At 33.2% G+C, this 21,267-nt stretch overlaps 1 protein-coding gene across 2 annotated transcripts in view; it reads right to left on the bottom strand.

The window, feature by feature from the left end:
• Window positions 1-957: 957 nt before the first annotated feature.
• LOC140435110 (glycine receptor subunit alpha-2-like) overlaps window positions 958-21,267 on the bottom strand; it is a 31,745-nt gene continuing 11,435 nt past the window's right edge. Inside the window, exons 2-10 of one of the 2 annotated variants that reach the window (XM_072523820.1) lie at window positions 17,753-17,864; window positions 16,016-16,115; window positions 15,804-15,958; window positions 15,132-15,287; window positions 14,773-14,910; window positions 9,035-9,264; window positions 8,833-8,961; window positions 1,306-1,413; window positions 958-1,247 (exon numbers count right to left, since the gene is read on the bottom strand). In XM_072523820.1, the coding sequence (XP_072379921.1) occupies window positions 1,122-1,247; window positions 1,306-1,413; window positions 8,833-8,961; window positions 9,035-9,264; window positions 14,773-14,910; window positions 15,132-15,287; window positions 15,804-15,958; window positions 16,016-16,115; window positions 17,753-17,843 (1,233 nt within the window). In that variant the 5' untranslated portion in view covers window positions 17,844-17,864 and the 3' untranslated portion in view covers window positions 958-1,121. The remainder of the gene's footprint in view (window positions 1,248-1,305; window positions 1,414-8,832; window positions 8,962-9,034; window positions 9,265-14,772; window positions 14,911-15,131; window positions 15,288-15,803; window positions 15,959-16,015; window positions 16,116-17,752; window positions 17,865-21,267) is intronic. The other variant, XM_072523819.1, reaches the window with a different exon arrangement.

Genomic DNA, 21,267 nt, shown 5'->3' with positions numbered 1-21,267 from the left:
GGAAAGACAGTTAAGATATGATTTCACGTATAGTGCGTCTGTATATCCGCTTATACGTATTTCATCCTAAAAGGAATCTTAGGAGAGGCTATTTACAAACGCTCTGAAGGTGAAAACAACCTTTCCTGTCGTAGTAGAAGCAACACTAAAATGGCTTCGATATGGACGCAATAGCGCCATCTGATAATAAGTCCGGAAACTAATTGTCGAAACCAAATTCAGATTTCTGCTTTAATCTGTGCCTTCTAAGAATTGTAAGGCAAAATAGACGTTGATAAAGATGTAATTAGAGACGTGGGGAATCTAAAATTGCATTCCACAACATATCTCCTCAACTAAGCAAAAATCCTTAGCGAATTGGTTTCTAGTACTCATAAAGAGTATACCGAAATAAAAGGAAAGACAGTTAAGAATAGATTTCACGTATAGTGCCTCTGTAAATCTGGACTACTCTAAATACCAATCGTTGAGTTGTTCAGAGATATTTGAATGTTTTTTCTCCGACGATTTGCTAAAAATAATTTTACATGAAACGGTAAACTATGCTTTATTTCAAAATTGTCCTGATCCTAATCTGACCATAGAAGAATTAAAAGTTTTTATTGGTATACGCTTATACGTATTTCATCCTAAAAGGAATCTTCGGAGCGGCTATTTACAATCGCTCTGAACGTGAAAACAACCTTTCCTGTCGTAGTAAAAGCAACACTAAAATGACAAACTTTTTATAAATTTTCTCAGATTGGTTTAGGTGGGAGATTGTCACTTGATAGGGTACGCCTCAATTAGAAGTTGAAAAAGTTCTGGTGTCAGTGCCGGGAAACGAAGTCGGGTTATCTCTGTTATTTCAGTACTTTCATTGCTTTCTTAATTCATTATATCTTCCACTTTTTTGTTGATAATATTTCTGCTTTGTTGATTGACTGGTAAGTGAAGACAAGAATTTAAAACAAAGACAAAATGGACAATTTTTATAATTTTCACATAAATAGATAATTTATAAAGAAACAGTTTGTTTTAATACACTTTGTTACAAATAAGACCGAACAACATTTACAAGCAATCTTTACAAATCAACTGTTACCAAATAGTTTTGCATTAACGTGTAAAAAAAATTTCGTCTAGTTTGAACTACCAAAAATTAGGATTGTCCAGTACATAAGTGAGAAAAAGAAGAAAAACGACGGAAACACTATTCTAGCTATCCGGTCTATCTCCTTCCACATTATCTTTTCTTTGCCGCTTTCCTAAAATATACAAAAGAATTAGGAAAACTAATCTGAGATACCAGTGTAATACTTATACCGTTTTCCAATAAGGAGGAATAAACCTGTGCTTCGCCATGTTTTTATATCTGAAAGTATGGGCATATTTTGGTGATGGTGGACCAGCCCATTGTGCTATGATAGTATCCTAAAATTAGAAATACATTTAGTTATTTCTTTATTTTAATATAAGGTTGAATGCTCGAATAAATGAAATTGATCAAATAAAAGGCAGATATCGAGCACAGTTTATTAATTAAATCTTGTCCAAGTACTTTCGGTTCCTAGAGCATCTTCAGGGGCATTTCGTCAATTTTGGCCTATCCAACAATTAAAGAATGTCATAAACATAAAATTGGACATTACACTACACTACACAAGGGCAAACAATTTAAAATTAAAAAAAAATAGGCGAAGCTACATTATGGTTGGCATCAGGAGAGAGAATGAATTTTTCTCTTTCTCTTCTCATTCTCTCTCCTGATCCATCCATCGATCCCATCCAATGGCACTACAGCCCAAATCGGGCCTTGGCCGCCTTCAACAGGCTTCTCCAATCATCTCGATTTACCGCTGTTCTTTTCCATGAACGCGTTCCCAGGCAGTTCCTGGTATCCTCATCGACTTCGTCTTCCCATCTCTTTTTAGGTCTTCCAACAGCTCTTTTTCCCTGCATTCTTGCATTTAGTAATTTTCTGGGGATTCTATTCTCATGCATGCGGACCACGTGCCCTGCCCACCGTAATCTCTGCAGTTTAGTCTGTTGTGCCGGTGAGTTGGTTCGCTATATTGCTCGTATATTTCTCTATTATACCTAATTCGCCAGTTGTTGTTTTCACTTAGGCCCTAGGCCCAGGATCCTACGTAATATTTTTCTTTCAAACACATCTAATGCATTGGCAGATTTCTGTGTCACCACCCATGTTTCACAACCATAACTTACTATGGGCCTGATTATTGTTTTATAGACCCGGAGTTTTGTTTCCGGTGTACGTCTCGCGATTTGCATATGTGGCCCATCGCGAAATAGGCTTTATTTGCCAGCATAAGCCTTCTATTTATTTCTGGTTCTTCTTCATTGCTTGCGACCAGATCCATTCCTAGGTATGTGAATCTATTTACATGTTCTATATCGTCAATAAAGTGTTGTTGCACTGGTCTATTTGATCTGGTTTGTATAAGTAGTTTTATTTTATTTGTATTTATTGCTAGCCCTACTGCTTCTGCACTCTGTTTCAACTCAACGTACGTTTCTTCCGCTGCATTCACTGTTCTGCTCATTATGTTTATATCATCTGCGTATGCTGCTAATTGGGTAGACTTGTTTGTAAGTATGTTATTTCCGCTCACCGTCAACCGTCTAATTACATATTCAAGAACAAGATTAAAGAGCGTTGGAGCTAGTCCGTCGCCTTGTTTCAGTCCTTGCGTTATCGTAAACGCATCAATGATTTGTCCCTGAATACATACTTGTGCTTCTGTTTTTGTCATTGTCATTTGCACTAGTCGTATTAATTTTGATGGTATGCCAAATTCTTTCAATATATTAGGTAGAATTGTTCTATCTATTGAATCATAGGCTTGTTTAAAATCTACAAAGAGATTGTAAACGTCCATGTCATATTTCCGGGTTTAACTGTAAATAGTTGGTCAATGGTAGATCTATTTTGCCTAAACCCTGCTTGATACCCCGATGATTTTTTCCGTGAGAGGTTGTAGTGTTCTATTAATGATGTTTGTGAGTATTTTGTATCCCGAACAAAGTAAAGAGATGCCTCTATAATTCTGACACAACAGTTTGTCTCCTTTTTTATGAATAGGGCAGATTATACTTTTCTTCCATTGTTGGGGAATTTCTTCTTCTATACATATCTCTCGTATTAGCTGGTATATCTGTTGTGTCAAATTCCTTCCTACTTGCTTGAGTAGTTCTGCCGGTATTTTATCTATTCCCGGTGCTTTATGGCTTTTTTGTATGTGGATTGCCGTTTGGACCTGCTCTAGCGTTGGGGGTCTAGTTAATTCATTTTCTTCTCCATCTTCCCCCAGTTCTTGTTGTTGTACCTCCTGTCGTGCCTGCTGCTGCCTCTGTTGTTGTAATGGTGGTTGTATCCCTTTGTTTAGTAATTCCTTAAAATATGTCATCCAGGTTGTCTTAATTTCGTCCATATCGCTAATGATTTCACCCTTCTTATTTTTGCAGAGGCTAGTCCTCGGTTTGTATCCCTGTCTTAGATGTTTGATAAATTGGTATGCGCTACGTGTTTCGTTTTCCTTAAACTCCCTCTCTATGTTTAGTATCCGTTGGTTTTCATACTTTCTCTTTTTCTGCCTGCACAGTTTATCTGCTCTTCGTCTTTTGTTCTCATGTTCTGTTTTTCTCTCTCTAGTACGTCTGAGTATGTAATTCTTATGTGCTTCATTTCTTTCCTGTATAGCTTGTTTGCATTCTTCATCGAACTATGTTTCTTCTCTCCGTTGAGTTTTTGTTCCTAAGACTTCTTTCGCTGTGTTGAGTATGATACTGCTTATGGTGTTCCATTGGTTTTCTATTGTGGAGTCTGCTCTGTTTTCTTCTAGTAATTTTTCATCCACTGTTCTCTCAAATCTTTCTTGTACCTCAGAGACTTTTAGGTTATCTAAGTTTAGTTTTTCTTGTTTTGGATATTTTTCCTTTACCTGTCGGCTGATTTTGCATCTAAACTGTGTCTGTACTAGCAGATGGTCTGAGTCACAGCTTGCGCCACGTCTGCTTTTTACATCTAATATACTAATCGCCATTCTTTTTTCAGCCAGTATATGGTCTATTTGATTGATCGTATTTCCGTCAGGTGATATCCAGGTGCCCTTATGTATGTCCCGATGTGGGAAGCATGTCGAACTGATAATCATATTCTTTCCAGCTGCGAAATCTATTAGAAACTGGCCATTCTCATTTGTGTCTCTATGCAAACTATGTTTCCCTATTACCCCTATGTACTCTTCTTCTTTTCCGATCTTGGCGTTTGTGTCGCCTATCACCATTTTCATGTCGTTTCTTGGTATTGAGTCATAGATTCTTTCTAGATCTTGATAAAAGGCTACCTTAGTGTCTTCTTCTTCCTGTTCATTCTCTCTCCTGATGCCAACCATAATGTAGCTTCGCCTATTTTTTAAAAAAATTTTAAACTGTTTGTCCTTTTGTAGTGTAGTGTAATGTACAATTTTATGTTTATGACATTCTTTGATTGTTGGATAGGCCAAAATTGACGAAATGCCCCTGAAGATGCTCTAGGAAGCGAAAGTACTTGGGCAAGATTTAATTAATAAACTGTGCTCGATATCTGCCTTTTATTTGATCAAAGTTCATTTCTTTATTTGTTAGATTTTCTACAAATAAGAAGCGGCTGAGAAACTACTATTGTATAATTTACGCTTCCTCAAGTTTTCTTGATTTTGACATTATACGTATTGTAACGAAATAGCCCATCTCCGATGCGTGGTACGTGTCACAATTCTTCGAAGGATAAATCTAGCATACTCAAGAGTTGGCATTTCAATAGCGCCCGTCTTCGATGCGCTTTCGATGAAAAGAATAGAGGTGCACTATTCCAGAATATTCTAGTACATAATAACTTGTATATATCCGATATTAGCTAAGTTAGTCGATAAGATATTTTCGTACTGTACAGTGTATATAGAACTAGCTAACACGACAAACGTTGTTTTCCCATACAAATTATTACTCGTAAATATTTTGGTAGCTAAATAAAAAATAACTACCGTAATTTCGGGTGACTTTGGCCCACCAGAGAGACTTCAGCTCATTTTGGGAGAAAGATACTTTAGTAACTAGGGCGTTTGTACAATACATTATCAAGTAAATTTTTTTACCGCACCATCAGTACCATATAAACTGTAGGAAAATTTTAATAAATTAAGATAATACTTGTTATATTAAGAAAAAAACGAATTTCTAAAATGTAGCCATTTCACATAAGATTTTTTGACCCGGAAAAATTGGTTGGCAACCAATTATACTTCCAAGTGTAAGATTAATTACATAGTTGCGTATTGAAAATCTGCGATTTATTAACCGCCGTGCAGCATTATCAGAGGCATTATTTCAGTCCAAACATAGACACTACGAAGGTCGGATATTATTTGCACGGTGCTACAGAATTTAGCGGTTTTCGAGCGACTTTGGCCCAGTTTGTTGATTCTCGGATTTTGGTCATTCGTTGGTTCCATATTAAATTAAAGTAAGTAAATGCTGATTTTAAATTTGAATTTAGCCTTGTAACAACTGCAAGGTTTATTAAAGTTATAGCACTAACGACATAGGTAACATTTTTTCTCTTTTAGATGCCCTCCAATTACAAACGTGTTGCTGGTAGTAGAAATTATGGAAATTACATGGCAGACATAGTCTGAGCAGACAAGAGCTCTAGAAGCTATCAGAAATGGAGTTCTATCTCAGAGAAAAGCTGCAATAGAATTTGAAGTGCCAGTAAGTACTTTAAAAAATAAATTAAAAAATAGGCATACAAAACAATATGGTGGTCAGACAATTTTTATGAAAGCTGAAGAGGACGCCTTCGCGTCTCATATTTGTAGCTTATCTTTATCTGTATTTCCATTGGATCAGACAGATTTACGAAGTTTAGTGAAAAATTATTCGTGACGGTCGAATTATTAAGCAAGTTAAAAATAACTTGCCAGGAAAAGACTGGTTAAATCTTTCCTTAAACGAAATCCGTTGTTAACTCAACGTTTTGCAAGCAACATCAAACGATCGAGAGCAGAAATCAGTGAAACCACTATAAGAGAGTACTTTAACAAATTGCAGAATGAACTCGTCGATGTCCCAGCTAACAACATTTGGAACTACGATGAAACAAATTTAAGTGACGACCCCGGCAAAAAGAAAATTTTAACAAAACGTGGGACTAAATATCCTGAAAGAATGATAAATTTTAGTAAATCGGCCACATCAATGTTTTGTGGAAATGCGGCGGGAGAAATGCTACCTCCATACGTCGTATATAAATCCAATAAACTGTGGTCGACTTGGGTAGAAAATGGCCCAAATGGGGCACGGTACAACAGATCGAAAAGCGGATGGTTCGACACAGCTTGTTTCGAAGACTGATTCACTTCTCTTTTATTGCCAATATTGAAACACATTCGTGGCATTAAAGTGCTAGTTGGTGACAATTTTTCGTCCCATATATCATTAAAAGCTTTACAGCTTTGTGAAGCAGAAAACATTAAATCGTGGGTCTTCCTGCCAGTTCTACGCACCTAACACAGCCATTAGATATCCCCTACTTTCGACCGATGAAAATAGCTTGGCGAAATATTTTGGTAGAATACAAAATACTGAATGTTAACACCAAATTAATCCCAAAAAGCACCTTTCCCACCCTTTTAAAAAAACTAGTTGAAATAATTAGTGTAAATGGCGGAAAAGAACATTTGGAAAGTGGCTTTAGAAAATGTGGCATTTTTCCCCTAAACGCAAAAGAAGTACTAACCAGAATTCCAAACTATAAAACTGATGCTGTTCAAGTACCTTCGAGACTAGTCGAGAGTAAGTGACGCTGTTTTAAAATCTACAAAATGAGGTCCTCGGAGACGTTAATAATGAAGTTGTACTTAGCAGTAGTCTAGATCAAGAAATCTCTGAACAAGCGACCATTGCTGCAGCTGGCTCTAATGAATTGCCTAGTGAAAATATAAGATGGTAAAAAAAAAACAAAACGTTTCAATAAAGTACAAGATTTTGGAAACACTGCAGATACTATGTCTAATTCTGCATCTAATGAGAGCTACAGAAATAATACAGATCTACAAGAGTTTTCCATTCGAGTTGGAGACTTTGTAATTGTATCCGACTACTTGGACAGCTTTCCAGGAAAATTCGATGGATTTGTAAGAGGTAGCAATAACTGTTACGGTTGGGTGCAAGTAACGGTACTGGGTGAAAGAAGTTTATGGCAATGGCTCGAAGTTGCCGTAAGAAAATCCTATCACTTGAAAAATATTGATTTCACAGAGCCATTGGAACTTGGAGATTTCCGATATTTCTTTCCAGGTAAAAAAAAGCTTGTAAGTCGGTTTATTGTTCAATTTTTGTTAAGAAATTATGTTTTTTGTGAACTTAGGGCCTTATGTAGAGTTTCATGTTAGTTTTAGTTTTTTTTTGCTTGAAATTTTTTATAAATATTTTTTATATCTAGCAAAATGTTCGTTTCTGATTTATCTTGTAGGGTGACTTTAGCCCAAAAAATAATAATCACAGAGAATGAATGTAAAATGTAGCTTGAGACAGTCACCCGACACTAGCACGTGACTTTGCACACCACATATTTATTTTTTTTATAATAAAGTAAGCGCTTCTTTGTGTTTTAGTGTAACTTTTGTAAAAAAGTAGTCAAAAACTCAAATACAAATAAATAAAGAAACATACTTTTATATATTCAGAATACTGAAATCTACATTTAAACTTCGAAAGTGAGTAAGTCACCCGAAATTATGGTAACGTATCGTAAGTATTTGGGGATGAGGTCTATGACTGAAAGAGGAATGGCGGGTTCTAAACGATGACGGTTTATAAAAATAACAAAATACCAACTATCGTTGACCATTTGCCGCATTAATGTGAACCATTTATGTTGATCCAAACGACATCATTTGAAATCATAAATTGAATTTGCGAATGATTTTCAGGAACATCTGTATGAACTTCAGGAGCAGGTTTGAATCTGGATCCGTACTGACAAGTAAGCCGTTTCAGAGCGCGTTTCAACTTCTGATGATTGCACTTTTCCTGACGCGTAACACATCCCGACTTAGTCATTTTTGAATTTAAGCGCATGACAATGCGGACATATCTTGTACATAGTCCAATCATAACTTTAAAGGCGCTTACTGACTTGAGCAAATTTATTCGCACGAACGCTGTGTGCGCAAAAATGTTCAGGTCTGTACGTGTGTCCAAATAAAGTCAACCGGCACGAATGATAGCAATAATCAATAGTCGGTTTCTGGACGACATCAAAGAATATTTACGCGTCAATTCGCTCAGTTTGCACGGTATTTGTAAATGTAGCGGTTGTGTTCGTACAGTGTACAGATTGATTTTAATTAAAAATTGTTTACTTCGATTTTTTTAAGAATGGAATGGAGTAACGAACAAAAGCTTACAGTTAAATTACGAATATGAACAACATCCAATTTTATGGAAAGCCAAACATTCTAAGCATTTTAGCATGTGTAGGGAGTAAATGTGGATGAAAGTAAAAATATTAATATCACTATTAAAAGATAGGCGTTGGTAGTAGAAGGGTGAAAATTCAAGGTTATAAGTATTTTTTGATACCAAATCATAAAAAAAATGTCCAAAAAATAAAAACAACCTAGAAAGGACCACTCTTATCACCTAGAGGTATAAAAAATAGCGTATAACTTATTCTCAGACCTACCAAATATAAAAAAAAATTGATAAAAATCTGTCAAGCCGTTTCGGAGGAGTTCGATAACAAACACTGTGACACGAGATTTTTTATATATTAGATATAACTACCTTCTTGGCAAGTTTGGCTTCTTTTGCTTTTAAAAAATTAAATTTTCCATGTAAAACTTTGACTATGACAAATTCTCCTAGAGCTGCAAAAACGGAAATCATACAACCGGCCATCCACAGATCCAAAGCCTAAAATATAAATCATATATGAATAAAGCTATATTATATTTATATGATTTATATAATAAATTTTCTATTTTACCTTAACATATGCTACAGCTGGAATATCTGACCTCAAACCGGTAAACATAGTAACCAAAGTCAGCAGACAAGTAACTAGAAGTGTTACTCTGGCTGGTATTGCATCCAGATCTAACCAAAAGCTGAACCAGGACAGTACTACCACCAAAGTCGATGGGGCAAAGGTTTGGATGAGATGGTGTCCAATTTGTCTTTCGAATCGAAAATATACGAGTAGTCTTGAAAAGTTTCCTAAATATAACAGAGGTTAACAAAATACTTATGACCAAGATAAGAAATTTGCATCAATTGAAAAATAAAATAAAAAATAAAGGACACTTGTATTAATTTTCTACATAATTAATGTTATGAAGGAAATTTGTTTTGGATTTATTATGATAAAAAATTTAACATCGAATATTGTCCAAATATTCTGTTATAACCTCACTTCTCCCATCGTTCTTGTGATATTCCTTTTGGTTTTATGTCGTGTATTTTAATACTTCTACTTGTAATTATCCATCCTCATTGTATTACCATCCCATCGAAGTTTGTTTAAATAGCTGGTAAAGTTGTTTTAAACCTACTATCCGTGGCCCAGTCTAGTTTATGTTTTAATTTAATCCCTTGATGGGTCCCTAGATGAGAAGCGAGTAACCATGTTTGTTCCTTTACTGATAACCAAATATGCATTGTGATAATTATTTTCTTTCCTTTCCTTTGGGAAGAACTTAAAAAAGTTGTGACTGGCTGAATGGCAAATGCATATGCAAAAAAAAAGCTGGTAAAGTTTAGATTCAAATTTATTTTCATATTTAAATCACCATATACGATTTACATTAATCTGTTGAAAGATCTTTCTTGGATCGTTTCTTTCATAATCTTCTAAATTTCTTTTTGTGTTTTCTATCGTCGTCTATATGTTAATTCTCTTCTTCTTATTTTTATCTAGACATGACTGTTTATTTTTAAATGTGCCTTTAGTAAAGTGTCGTTTCATTATTTTCGTGGTCTTCCCACTGATCGTTTTCCTATTGGAAATCGCCTCTAACCTTTACTTACTGCAAAAGTCTTTACTTACTCTATTTGGTGTCATTAGGCTTATATGACCGTTACATTCGACTCTTCTCTTACTGTCCCTTGATGACCTATAGTATCTTGTCATAAATTTTTCTGAGGGTTTTCATCTATGCTATTTCTAGCACTCTTTTTGTTCTCTCAGGTCGTATTTCTGCCGCGGATATCATTATTGGTCTGATCACCGTTTTGTAAATTCTGCCTTTCATTTCAATTACGATATTTTTATTCGTCCATAATGTTTCATTCAGGCATTCTGATGCTACGTTTGCTCTATAGACTTTATCTTCTACTTCTGTTTCGAGCTTTCTGTAACTAGATTGTGTGACGCCCTGATATTTAAACTCGATCACTTATTATCTATTCCTCCAGCTCCAATTTTGTCCATGTGTCTCTATTTTGTCTATTTGCTCCATGTCTTTTAGCTTTTTCTTAGTTTCGTTTATACTTTTTTTATTGTTTCATCTATGATCGGGTTTAACAGTAGATGGCTCAGAGAATCCCCCTGTCTTATCCCATTGCCAACTTCAATTGTTTCAGTTAGTTCTTCTTTTATACATTTACTTTTATTGTGTTGTTCTTTGTGTGTAAGTGGTTAACGTCCTTGTGACTCTGTCAAATGCCTTTTTTAAGTATATGAAACACAACTATGTGTGCATGTTTATTTCTAATCCAATGTCCTTTGCCGCCCCTTTCAGTTATAAATAAATTTTCATCAGGTCTTCTTCTCCTCAGCACATGCTGTTAATGTCAGCTGCATAGGCTGCAAGTTGTACTGGTTTGTTTATTAGGAGATTGGATGTCGTAAGGATCACATTAGATCCTCACGACAGCTGTCTTATCACATACTCACGAGGCAGATGGAACAGTGTCGGAGCTATACCATACCCTGTTTTAGCTTTTGACTAAATTCGTTCTATATATGGACCATTGTAATTGTTTAAAATCAAACGTGTTTAAAATCAATAACTATAAACTAACTGTATGCCCCAACTTATTACAAAGTTCTCTCAAAATTTTTATTGAAAATGAATTACATATTATACTTTATTTTGAAGGGTAGTTTAAAGCAAGGTTCGTGGTAGTTCATTTAAAAATTTACTTAGTATACATCCACGGTTGTAAATTATGAAGTGAACTGTTTCAGAGTTTATTCCTTCATACCTCCAATTAGGTCAATAATAAATTTAAAGATCATTTAGGTCACCTATAAATAAAGAATCGCAAATTATGGTAACGTCCAAGACTTTATAAGATGTCTATTCGTGAATTATCTATTAAGGATCGTCATGTACATAATTTTACAGAATTAATCTACCAGTTAACCTTTTTTTGTCTTTATAGAGTTTATTTGTACCTGACTGAATTAATTATTATGGCTATAATAACTCTTTTTTTATTACTCAAAACTTTAATATATATATATATGGAAAAAGTGGAAAATGGAAAAAATCTAAAGGAAAATAAAATGAATCTAGCACTAAAAATGTGAGAAAAACTGACTGAGAATGTGACTAAACTAACTACAAATGTCCAAGAAATAAAAGATGAACAGAAGCAATATAGACAGGAGCTTAAAGCACTAAGAGAAGAAGATAGAAAAAAGAAAAATAAGAAACTGAAACAGAAAATGGACGAAATGGAGCAGAAGATGGTTAAAATGGAACAAGACAAGAGAAAAATATGCAGTTTTTAACATAAACTTAAAGTGGGGACAAAATTAAAAAAATAAAGAAAATAGGACCGCAAAAGGGCATTAGAGAGATGGCAAACTAGATGAAATTTAGACAAGAAGCAAACATTTTTAGATTCGCAGGTAAACGAGTAAAGACAGCATACAAGAAACTGATAGTAGATGAGACAGTATGGAAGCGGAGTCAGAAAGATCATAAACTTGTGGAAATGGAGGAAGACAAAACAGCGATGAACATGGATCAAAAAAACTAGCAAAAAACATCAATACAACTGAGACAACGACATCGAATTTGGCACAGAATAAGGACAAGATTACATTTGATGATGACAGCAAGGAAAAAACAACAAGAGATAACATAACATCCAAAGATCAGAGAATAAAAAAGAAAAAAAAACAAAAGAAGGAAAAAATAAAAGAAGTAGCAAGAGAGTCTGTAAAGATGAAAGAAGTAGCAAGAGAGTTAAAAAATTCCAATAGACATCGCTGCGATACAAGAAGTAAGATGGGAAAAGACAGGAGAAATCACAAAAGAAGAATATATATTTAAACACAGTGGGGATGGCAAATAAAGCAAGAATGGAGTGGTGTTTTACATAAATAAAAAAACCAGTGATGGGAGCGGTTTTTCTTTCCCAATCCTAAGGTTTTCATCACGCTGTTTATCGAAAATCCACCCATACCAATCGTTACTTGCATGCCAACTCTAATCATCCACCTTCACAAATTAATTCAATCATTAATACCCTTGTCTCCAGATTAATACGCCTTTGCGATGATGTAAGTAGACCCGCTGAGATCTCTAGTTTAAAACAAGCCCTAGTTCAAAACGGTTACAAATCACATCAATACGACCATCCACAGACATCAATATCCCACTCAATCTCAACCCAAGGACTAAGACTCTCATCATACGAAAGCTTTTCTTCCTTATATCAAAGGTGTCAGTGACAAAATCGACAAAATTCTTAAATCAAAAGGAATAATGACAATATTTACCCGCCAATAAAAACTGTCATCTCTTGTCCAATCAATCAAAGACAACATTTCAAATGAACACGGTTTTATGAAATTCCTTGTGCAGGCTGCCCCCGATCCTATATAGGCCAAACAATTCGTAAAATAAAAAATAGGATTAATGAACATTCCATTTCTGTTCGCAGTTCCGATTCAATTCAGCTCTAATTCAACACCATCTTCATACAGGTCACAAAATTGATTTTGAAAACTCCAGAACAATAGCCCCCATCCGCTTCTATAAACCAAAAATCCGAAAAGCTATAGAAATTAAAAAAGGTCAAATTATCTCAATAAAAGAGATGACGGCATATGATTACCTTCGACATGGAGACCTCTCATAAAGAAAATATCGTCCGCTACGCCCGCCAATCAAAATCCTACTGACAGAAATTTTCGCACCAACTACCGCGCCAATCCTTGCACCAATCCCCACGCTAACTTCCACGCCGCCAACCTCCACTTAAACTAGTCACCATCGACGGTATAAATGAACCATCCTCTGTTCCAGTACCAGTAATGCATTGGGTAATGATCAGTGTAGTAGTGTCTGGGGGTTTGGGAAACTAAGACTTCGGAAGACCTGAAGAAGACATCAAAGAGGATGTCGAAAGCTCGGCGCAATGATAATCGATGCGGTTCAACCCGGAAGACTGTTGAGTTTAATATTAATTATTGTAATAGTATTCATTTTAGCTCTGGGTTTAATTGTACACTTCCCGTCATATAAAACTGGTACACTTTTTTTTTCCCAATGTAAACCTGTGTTCAGACTGGACAAAATGGTTCGTGAATCAATTCGTTGTTGCCATCGCAGATAACGGAATTGCACTAAATCTAAATAAAAAAAAATAACGTTCAAGAATGTATTATTGTAATTGTATTGTAATGTAGATAGGTATTATTTTTATCATTAACAACAAAAAACCGTATCTAATTAATTTAATAACCAGAGATAGAGTTGAGTTATTATCCAAATGTTTAAAGGATCTTTAAACCTAGGGTATTGGCACAGGGAACATTGGAATGCGTCTACTGTAATGTTATACTTCAATTGCCTACCGAACACGAACTGTATTTTGTGTTAATAAGTTTAGTAACAGGCAAACTACCAAGATTAATTGATTATTTAGTACAAGAACGATAAAAACATATTATACTTTATCCTACGTATTATAAACTATAAAATATCCGGGGCGAAAAAACGCTTTTCAAAACATGACAGTTACAATCCAATATCCGACTGTAATGTTTTATTATAATAATTTAAAGTTATGTCTAGATCGATTATCTATCATTATTTTTGAATTGAAATATTTTCATAAATTATAATAAGACACAAATCAATGTATGGGTACTTAATTGAGATGATGGAAAATTACAAAATTAATATGGGAATTTTTTAGGATGCATGTTTAAACAAATTTAATGTGATTGACTGATCGATAATGCTCGATAATGTTTTAGTTTTAAGTACACTTAAAACTGGCGGATGCTGGCGGTCTGTCGCACAGCCCTGCTTTTAGCTGGTTTCATATAATATTTTCGTTGAACTGGCAACGGTGCCCTAGAAATTAGAATGACACATGTGACAAGATCAACGTACACAACTTAAAAAACACGATTTCTGGTTATAAGAGTTGTACCAGTTTTTTATGACGCGAACGGTACTAACCGCGGAAATTTTTCGGAATATATATATATATATATATATATATATATATATATATATATATATATATATATATATATATATATATGAAAATATTATATTCAATATCGCAGATTTCTTTGGTTGTACTCGTAGATGTGATAGAACCTGGGTTTCCATAATTATTTCCGACCACAAATTTATTTACTATTTCTTAGTGAGAAACAACTTGATAAATAATCACTCAGTAGGTTTTTGGTTATAGTAAGGAATTTGTTATGCGACTTATTATTTGGCATTTAAAAAAACAGTTTTTACTTGCCATTTTTTTCCACAGTGTAGGCATATGTTTCTTCTAAAATTAAGGGAAGTATATTATATTGAAGTAACTTTAATTCTGGAATGATGGTGACACCTGCTCCATGCCACTTCAGTAACATTTTATTTGCGTTGTAGGAAACTAAAAGCAGAAATTCAGTAATTTATGTTTGTTAGTTGTTTTGTTAAACATTTTTATTAAATTTTTATGTTAATTACATTTTTTTAAACTGCCTCAAATTTTGAGATAAAAATCTAGAAACATTTTTGTAATACCCTTTAAAGTATTTTTGCTTGAATGAAACAACTTTTTGATTATGTAGTCACTATAGGTACTAATAAATTATTTACTCAAAGACTTACAGCTTTCTACTGTTATTGGACAAATTTGCGTATCCATTGGATAATGGTAAAACTCCATTTGGCAAGCAACTATAGCATGCATTCTGGCGGCATACCGTATCGTTTTGTTCTTGAATAATGTAACTGAAGAAAACTTGTGAGTTAGAGTTGCAATTTCTAAAAGAAGTAACGTGTTATATACCTACAGCAAAATAGAGATGAGATTTCGTTTAGTTTTTGAATATTCTTGGATAGTCGTTACATACTTGCATAATCGTTTAAATTATTCGTTAATTTAATTAATATGATTATTTTTTCACTAAGTATTAAGTGATCAAGAACGCTTAACTAGACCATTATCTAGTTAATCATTCTTGTTCAGCGATTACAATAATTTACTATGCAATACAAACTAATAATCGGGCAAAGAGAAAAATTGATAAAGTGATCTTAATAATATACTGTTACATTCGGAACGAGTAGATAAATTTTGAACATCTTTAACAATTAAAATACAATTTTATTTTTGTTTACACTCCCTGCATCGCTTATTTAAATTCAATTGCAGTGCAAAACAATTATGCATTGAAATAAAATCCAGTATAAATTTTGCAGTAATTTTATAAAAAGTAATATGTACGCACAAATAATAAAATTAATGAATGTATCACTTATAATAATAGACATACATACCCACAACTTTGGAATTTAAAAAGTACAAATCAGGTTGCCACAAATTTTCAAAAAATTGTGACGGCAAAGTTACTGAGTCATCACCATAATCGAACATTTCTTCTGGTATTTTGATTCTGGCATCTTGCCACTCCTGTTTCAGAAACATGTCCATACTAAAAAGAAATAAACCAGTAAACCATTTTGTAAAATATTTTATTGATAAAAATTACCGAAAATCCATGTCTTCGACGTTTATGGAATTGATATCCATGACCCTTATACTGAAATCAACTTCTATTGGTTTTCCTTCCATTGTAGGTGGTCTTATTTCTGCAATCATTAAAAATACACACTATATATATATATATATATATATATATATATATATATATATATATATATATGGCATTAAAAATTAGTGATTTTTTTGCAATAATTCGGTTGTCCTCTATCTATACCATTGCCTCTAAAGTATAAAGAGCAGAACATTCTTATTCTTTAGAATTTGTTTGTCACTTGTTTGCTCTATAAAATTTCGTAAAGAATTCAATACTGTTCTCTTTGATGAAAACCCATGGAGCGCATGCAGTATTATTCAAGCCTTCTATGTCATCTGAATAGTATTAGAATCAGTTTTCTGAGCTCCTAAATCGATAACTTCCTTATCAGATAATGTCGCAGCAGTGATAACCCCATAATCGCACGTAACGAAATCCTCAAAGGATAATTCTGATTCAGATTCAATTCTGCAGGCGGTGAAATATAAATATCTTCTGTTTCCGCTTCTCTTGACCACGATGGAAAACTGTAGTGTACATAACAGTTTTTTATATTAGGCTTAGTTACATTTTACCAAGGTCATTACCGATGACTCATGGTAAGAGTTTTCTGTGCCTGACATGTTTGCTTGAAGCTCTTTCCTTCAAGCCATCCTGCAAGGAAAAATATTTGGAAAACGAAGTCCAGGAAGAAGAAGAACATCTTGGTTAAAGAACCTCAGAATCTGGTTCAATACAACATCTGTGCAGCTTTTCCGCGCTGCTGCAGATAAGATAAAGATTGCCATGATGATCACCAACATTCGTAACGGATAGGCACATCAAGAAGAAGAAGAAGACATGTTTGCTGATAGCAGAATAGTCAAATGTTCGTTACCGTGCTTCTCCACCATGATATTTATCATTTGTAAAAGTTAAAGTCTTAAAAACAGTCCCGTTTCATAAGCATTGAAGATATTATCAGGTTCGTAACCATGTAACAAATCTTGCAATTCACTTTTTCATTTCATTTGTTACAGCTTGCAATGTTGCACTTGCACTTTATAGAAAAACTTTTTTTAAATTAAATTCAGGTCCTCTTTTGAACGTTTCTAGCCATCCATTACTGATACTAAAATTAGTCATTCCCAATGATTTAGAGTATATTTCGGCTTTTCGGCTCCGACACTGCTCGAACCATTTAACTAAGCATTCCTCTAAGCTCGGAAGTTTTGTTTGTTTGTTTGTTTTTGATTGTTGACAGGTGGATGTTGAGTTTGTGAGGACAAAGGAATCGTCAGTTCGCCGACGACTTCTCGGGCCAGACAATCTTTATTCGTAGATTGGGATTCTAAAATAATTTCTAACATAGCCTTTACTGATTCCTTAACGTTCATCTGTCTTGCGATACGTCGTTCCCCGTCCTCAATCCTGTTATTTCATGTAACGCGTCCAACACTATTCCCGAACCCCAATGTGTGTTATTAGCATTATGGCCACTATCTGCTATAAATTTATTAACTAAAATTTTAAAAATCCAATACACTGACACTTTTTAAACAACGTTTTGAGTGAACTTACTATTATAAAGTAATCTTTTAATTTTACTGCTATAATTGCAATTTGTATATACTCTGCTTTATATTCTACATCCTCATTTCTAATACATTTCCGCATACCGCAAATAATGGTTAAATAAAAAATAAGTACCTTTAATATAATTTTCTGGAATGATACTTTTCGTCTTATTTTGGGCATCTGGATTTCGAGGTTTGGGTACTGTTGCATTTGAAATTTGCATCAAAATCAATCTAAAAAAAATCTAGATATATATATATATATATATATATATATATATATATATATATATATATATTATATATGTATATATATATATATATATATATATATATATATATATATATTTACAGGAATATTATCTATCACACAACTTAATTAATTAACGAAGATAATATTTAACATTTAATATCTAACAATTTTAAACTTAAACCTATTCTTTAATGACTTCAACAAAATGATTCGGTAATGAGAAGACATCTCTATAGAGTTCTTGGAGTCCAACAGTTCTTGGAATCTCAGAAAAGGTAAGTAGATTGTTCAGATTGATATTGTTACGATAAATTCTGACCCAAAACCGTAAATATATTTATTACGAATATTTTCATTCATTCACGTATTTTTTAGGTAATGCCTACCTGACACACGATGGGTCCCCCTTTGTAATAAAAACATAACAGTTCGAACCTTCTGGAGACAAGCCGATTTAACCATACCGGTTCTGAGAACAATTCGCCGCTCTGTCTAGAAGGCCTTTCAGCAAAACAGCGGTCTACGTTCGATGTGTTTCGAGAAACAACTGTTTTCATTCTCGAATAACAGGACTTTATATTTATAGAGGAATTTTGGTTAAGGAGGGACAGTTAATAAAGAAGATTCGCGCTCGCGATATTATTGTTACGCTCGCCTACTAATAAATTATTGTATATGTAGTGATAAATAAACTTATATAAATTATCGTGCCTTTTAATAAATTAAAGTAGGAACAATATAATACGGGCTTTACACCAACAATAAATTCACGAAGAAATTCATGAATTTATTCATCAATTTCTGTGTCAATAAATTCGTGAATTTCTTGGATGTAAAAGTTTCTTTGACTTCAAATAAATTTTTACATCAAGTGTCATTATTTCAGTAGTACCAATGGTTTTATTATTGGATGTTATTTATTGTTGTTTGTTTGAATAAAGATATTTTGGATTTGGAAATATAATCAGAAAACAATATCGTTTTAAAAAGAAAATAGTGATTAAGATTGTACAAAAAATTATGCTGAATTTGGTAAAGAGTAAGAGCTTGAACAAGAGGTAAAAATTAGTGGAAATTACATGTAATTAGTGAAAACTGTTGATTTTGGACACACAAGATAATTTCAAATAACTTTAATAAGGACAACATAGCTAAAGAAACAGAAAAAGCGGTAATTTTATTTTTTTTGTATGATAGAACAAGAAAATCTAGCATTCATTACATACTAAAAATTAACTGCTGTTAGCAGAAATGTTAATCAATTCATTGTGACTTTTAGAATGATGAAAGCCTTTATTTAAATACAATACCTGCCTGCACCAAGTCGAAGTAAAGAAGAAAGAAAGGTACAATACTTTTTATAATCTTTTAACCACTATTCATAATATATTCTCAAGAGATACCTAATAAAAGGGTATGTTTATTGTTAGAATATTGAGATGTGTACAATTCTAATCAAAAAAAGAAGTTGTAAAGAAATGAATACTTAAAAACAAATAAAAAATGGAAATAACCAGTAATACTTTACCACTAGTTTGTGAGCTGATTATTTACAAATCATGAATGTGTTGCTTGTGTGAGTCCATTTCAAAAGGTAAAAGAAATAATAAGTTAGACTTACTCACAATCAATTTAATTTAACTAATCGGACGACCGGTTTCGCTTTCTATAATATGCAAAGCATCTTCAGGTCACGATACAAAGTTAAAATGCTGAAAATAATAATCCCATATTAGGGTGTTGTCTAATAAAGATAAAAACAAAGATAAAAACATAGGTAGGTGATATAAATTATATAAATTACAGTAATTATGCCAATATTACATGTCTGTGGTTTTATAAATGAATAAAAAGTTTAAGCAGACAAGGTACGACCCACAAATTGGTAACATAGTCTATTAAACTGTAATGAATTAATAAATAAACCAATATTACTTACATGCCGGTACTCTATTAGTTGATGGTTGAAAGAACATGGTTCAAACTATCTTGGATTGTAGATTGGAGAGCTCAGGTCAACTATTGTAATTATTTAACCATAAACGGGGAAGTTCTTGAGGAGACAGATTGTATGATCTTGAATGGATGTACAGATTGTGTGGGTGTGCAATAGTATAATCTTGTCTTGTCTTGTCTTGTCTTGTCTGTGTGTCTCCACACAATCTGTACATCCATTCAAGATCATACAATCTGTCTCCTCAAGAACTTCCCCGTTTATGGTTAAATAATTACAATAGTTGACCTGAGCTCTCCAATCTACAATCCAAGATAGTTTGAACCATGTTCTTTCAACCATCAACTAATAGAGTACCGGCATGTAAGTAATATTGGTTTATTTATTAATTCATTACAGTTTAATAGACTATGTTACCAATTTGTGGGTCGTACCTTGTCTGCTTAAACTTTTTATTCATTTATAAAACCACAGACATGTAATATTGGCATAATTACTGTAATTTATATAATTTATATCACCTACCTATGTTTTTATCTTTGTTTTTATCTTTATTAGACAACACCCTAATATGGGATTATTATTTTCAGCATTTTAACTTTGTATCGTGACCTGAAGATGCTTTGCATATTATAGAAAGCGAAACCGGTCGTCCGATTAGTTAAATTAAATTGATTGTGAGTAAGTCTAACTTATTATTTCTTTTACCTTTTGATTATTTACAATTTTAATAATTTGTCTAACATATTACAATTTGCTTTATTGAATAGTAGGGTAGGGTAGGACTAAACTAAATATATAAAAATACAATCATTTTTAAATATAATATAATTTAAATTGTAAATGAAGAATCATAATAATAGGAATAAAAGCTAGTTTTAATATTTGTTATACACAAACAACTATTTTTTTCTAAATAAAAAATCGTATTTACAGATTTTATTCGTAGGATATGGAATCCTGCATTTTTAAAGAAAGATAGTCAACTTTGGAAGGAAACTATAAATAATAAAGTATAAGAGTAAGAAGAATTAATAGGAAAGAATAAAATTAGTAGCAGGCCAAAGTCTTCATGTAGAAAAAGCGGAGAAGAGAACACAACAGAAACATGTCAGAGAAATGGAACTGGCAGAAGACATGAATTAAAAAGAAATAGATTTATTAGGTTTAAAAATTAGATTATTCAAAGAAAAATTTAATAAAAAATTTATAAAGAAATTATATGTATATTAATGATCCTTCTGAGGTTTTCCCATAACAAAAATATTTTATAGGGCTCTCAAACATCTTCAACTTAAGTTCAATAATGTCTTTATTTAGCAATTCATCTTCAAAATTGTCTCCACTTTGATTTTTCAATTGAATCATTTCAACTGTACAGCCACTTCCATTGACTAAAATGGGAAACTTTCTTCTTCCATACACATTTTGTTACATATCT

This window comes from Diabrotica undecimpunctata, chromosome 2, assembly GCF_040954645.1.
Source record: "Diabrotica undecimpunctata isolate CICGRU chromosome 2, icDiaUnde3, whole genome shotgun sequence".
Lineage (NCBI taxonomy): Eukaryota > Metazoa > Arthropoda > Insecta > Coleoptera > Chrysomelidae > Diabrotica > Diabrotica undecimpunctata.
The sequence above is the reverse complement of the archived record's forward strand: the minus strand, read 5'-3'. Positions and strand labels throughout refer to the sequence as shown.